Raw genomic sequence first — 3,225 nt, 5'->3', positions numbered from 1 at the left:
ATCTGCTTGTAGCGAGGGATCTCTCGGGCGTACAGCAGTTTGTTCACAGGGGAGTCCTGCTCCGGGTAGGGGCGGGCCTGAGCAGGGAGGTGGGGGAGCTCCGGCCCTGTCACCCGGAATGCACCACCGGTGCCCTCTACTTCCCACCTCCTGGCCCCCGTTAGGCGCCACCGCCACCCCAGCCCCGCTCAGGGCTGGGTACCGAGCCTCCGAGGCCTCCGCCCTAAGCCTTTCCTCAGCGCCCCTCTGGCAGCTGCAGCGGCTGGCTCCGCCCTTACCCGGCCCACTTTATGCTCAGAGACAGTGCAGGAGTCAATGAAGGTTTGGGCGATGACGGCCAGGATGGCGTCCACGTTGTCTGACACTCGCACATCAAAGATGAGCTGTGGGTTCTTCAGGGTGTTCACCCAGAACCGCAGCAACAGGCTGGGGACACGGGCCAGCCGCGGGCATCGTCAGCCTGGGCCTCGGACCCGAGTTCCGCAGGGAGCTGACTTTCGAGTCCGTTTTGGGGGCGGCCGGCAATCCAGGGTGGATGACACCACGCCTGGGGCTCCTGTCCTGGCCCTGTGGCCCCCACCCTGGGCCATGCCCTTATCCCTCTGGAATTCCATATCTCATCTGCATGGGGGCAGGGGACAGCGGGTGAGATACCTGTTAGTCTTCCAGATGTGCAAGGTTTCTGGGTCCTCAATGCCATGCTTCTCTGCCAGTTCGTCCAGGAAGTCGAACAGGTACTTGACGGCAATGGGCACGGGTCTGTTCACACTGAGGATGGCCTGGAAGGCGTCGTCCACAAACTTCTGCAGCGTGCCCTGCAAGGTGTGGGAGGGGCCGTGGAGGGGGGCCAGCGCCATGCTCCATCCGTGGGTAGGGCCCTGTCTGTACCTCTCGGGACCACGCTCTCTCCACAGCTCAGGTGGGGGGCCCCCTCTGCGTGCCTTCCCAGCCAAGGCCCTGGCTCCCCTGGGGCCAGCTCCCCAGCCACACCAACCTTCATGGAGAGCAGGCGGGTGAGGTAGATTTCTGGAATTGCCTTGGCCCGCGCCCGCTCCCGTTCTCGCTCCCTCAGGCTGCTGCGCCGGGCCTTGGCCCCTTCTGGCTCTTCGGTGGCTTTCACCAGGTGCCAGAGATGGACCCCGCCCTCCTCACCATCCTCCAGCATGGGCGTGTCTGGGGGTGCAGAAGCCCGGCCTCAGTCCTCTGCCCCTGTCCAGGTGGGGCAGGGTGGCGGACGCCGGGAAGAGCAGGGGAAAAGAGAGGCAGAGAGGGTGGCAGCCGAGGAGCTCGCTCAGCCCAACATCCCGGGCTCCCAGAGCTCCCCAACCCGGACAAGCCGTCGCCCTCGTCGGCCCCAGGTCCTTGGCCCAGCCTAGAGCTCTGGCTTGCCCACTGGCGAGGCGTGGGGGATACCCAGGCCAGGTAGACGGCAAGCCCAGGACTGCTGCCCGCCCGCTTCAAGCTCTGGGAGGGGCGGTGGTGGCAGATGGGCACATGTGGGCCGCAGGACTCACTCTCCCCCGGGGGGCAGCTCTGGGCCAGGCTCTGGGAGATGGCGCCTCCGTTGTGCAGCTGGGGGATGAGCGTCACTGTAGCTCCATCTGGGACCTGGTGGGGGGAGGTGAGCAGAGGCCAGACTCCTTCCCTGGCAGGTCCAGAGATGGGGGCCTGCCTCCCCCCAGCCCCTGCCCGCCTGGTACCTTGTAGTGCTGTAGGGTGTTGAGTCTCTTCCAGTGGTTCTGGATCACTGAGGTCAGGTCCTCATCTGACAGGGTTAGATGACCAGCAAGGCCCGAGCGCCACTCTGGGGGCATGCAGGGAAGCCAATTAGCCTGCAGCCTGTCCCCCACGTCTGCCACTTGAAGCAAGGCACGGCTGAGCATCTACAGGTGGGGACAGGCCCATGCGGGGACTGGTGGGTGGGCTCTCTCACCGAGGTCTAGGGCATGCACTGAGGGCCTTTGGGAGAAGGGGGTGCCCTTGTAGACTTGGTCCAACACCTTCTCTTTGACCTGGGTGATGGTGTCTGTATCGAGCACCCGGGCGGGCACGCGCTGCACCGCACCGCTCCCCGCGGCCCCGCCGCCGGCCCTGGGGCCCACCAACACCATCAGCGTCAGGGGCCGGAAGTCCACATCCTCCCGAAGCAGGCGGCTGTCATTCAGGGTCCGTTTTGCCTTGCCGGTGACAGCGTCCACGGGGCCCTTGTCCACCTGGTACTGGATGGCCCGGAGGAGCATGTACAGCGGCTCACCAGCCACCTCCTGCAAGCATCGGGACGGGCCCGTGTCAGCTCCGAGGGCGAGGCCTCCGCCCCACACCTTCCCCCTTTCCGGCCCCTGGCAGCCCGAGGCCCCGGGAGAATCGGGGCCCAGGTCAGTGAGGACACGCGCAGCAGCCTGCGCACGAAGCGAGGGGAGGAGGCGTCGTCCGGGGCGCCCCTCACCTTCAGGAAGGCGTACAGACAGATGGACAGCCAGTTGGTAAGCAGCTTCTCTACCATGGTCTCTGTCCTGTAGGGGGCCGGCCCCAGGTCAGAGGGGGGTGCTGCGGGGCCACCCCATCCCCGGGCTGAGGCAGGCAGAGGAGGGAAGGCGGAGCTCTTCCGCCTGTCAGCCCCCATGCCCAGGTCCCTGGGAAGGATGCCCATCTACTTCCCTATGGGTGGGCTTCTGTCCTGACCTGCTTCCTGGGGGTTCCTGGCCCCGCCCACCCCAGGACAGGGTGGGGCGGGCAGCTCAGCAGGGAGCCACCGCCCCTGCCTCTGGGAACCATGGTGGGGTCAGAGCCAACCTGCGCAACATGAGCTTGGGGTTCTTGTGCACGTAATGGGCGGCCAGGTCACTTAGCAGAGTCCTCATGATGTCGGTCAGGTACTCCAACTTGCCGTGCAGCGCCAGGGACAGCAGAGAGGCCACGTGGCAGCGGTCCCGCTGGGAGAAGCTGGGCTGCTCCTCCAGGGTGTGGATGAGCTGCGGTGGCGGGCAGGGCTGGCACTCAGGGAAGCCCCGCGTAGTCTCCCACCTCTGTGCCCTCACCTGCTGCCCAGCCCAGCCTGTGCCCAGTGCCCCCCCCGCCACCGCCACCCCTGGGGCTCCGTGCCCACCCACGTAGCTCTCACCGTGAGGAGGAAGATCTTGCTGTTGAGCAGGTTGGAGAGCTGCGTCAGGCCCTGGCGCACGGGGGCGCGGCGGCCCTCTTCCCCGGGCCCCTCGGGTGCGGGCT

General features: G+C 66.7%; 1 protein-coding gene across 1 annotated transcript in view; it reads right to left on the bottom strand.

Annotated features, from left to right (window-relative positions):
• PLXNB3 (plexin B3) overlaps window positions 1-3,225 on the bottom strand; it is a 17,137-nt gene that overhangs the window by 825 nt on the left and 13,087 nt on the right. The window contains exons 20-29 of the mRNA XM_077769604.1: window positions 3,122-3,223; window positions 2,794-2,972; window positions 2,447-2,513; window positions 1,934-2,264; window positions 1,701-1,804; window positions 1,515-1,608; window positions 995-1,173; window positions 655-815; window positions 279-426; window positions 1-56 (exon numbers count right to left, since the gene is read on the bottom strand). Coding sequence (XP_077625730.1) covers window positions 1-56; window positions 279-426; window positions 655-815; window positions 995-1,173; window positions 1,515-1,608; window positions 1,701-1,804; window positions 1,934-2,264; window positions 2,447-2,513; window positions 2,794-2,972; window positions 3,122-3,223 — 1,421 coding nt within the window. The remainder of the gene's footprint in view (window positions 57-278; window positions 427-654; window positions 816-994; window positions 1,174-1,514; window positions 1,609-1,700; window positions 1,805-1,933; window positions 2,265-2,446; window positions 2,514-2,793; window positions 2,973-3,121; window positions 3,224-3,225) is intronic.

Source organism: Crocuta crocuta, unplaced genomic scaffold (assembly GCF_008692635.1).
Source record: "Crocuta crocuta isolate KB4526 unplaced genomic scaffold, BGI_CrCroc_1.0 scaffold978, whole genome shotgun sequence".
NCBI lineage: Eukaryota > Metazoa > Chordata > Mammalia > Carnivora > Hyaenidae > Crocuta > Crocuta crocuta.
This window is presented reverse-complemented; position numbering and strand designations above follow the sequence as displayed.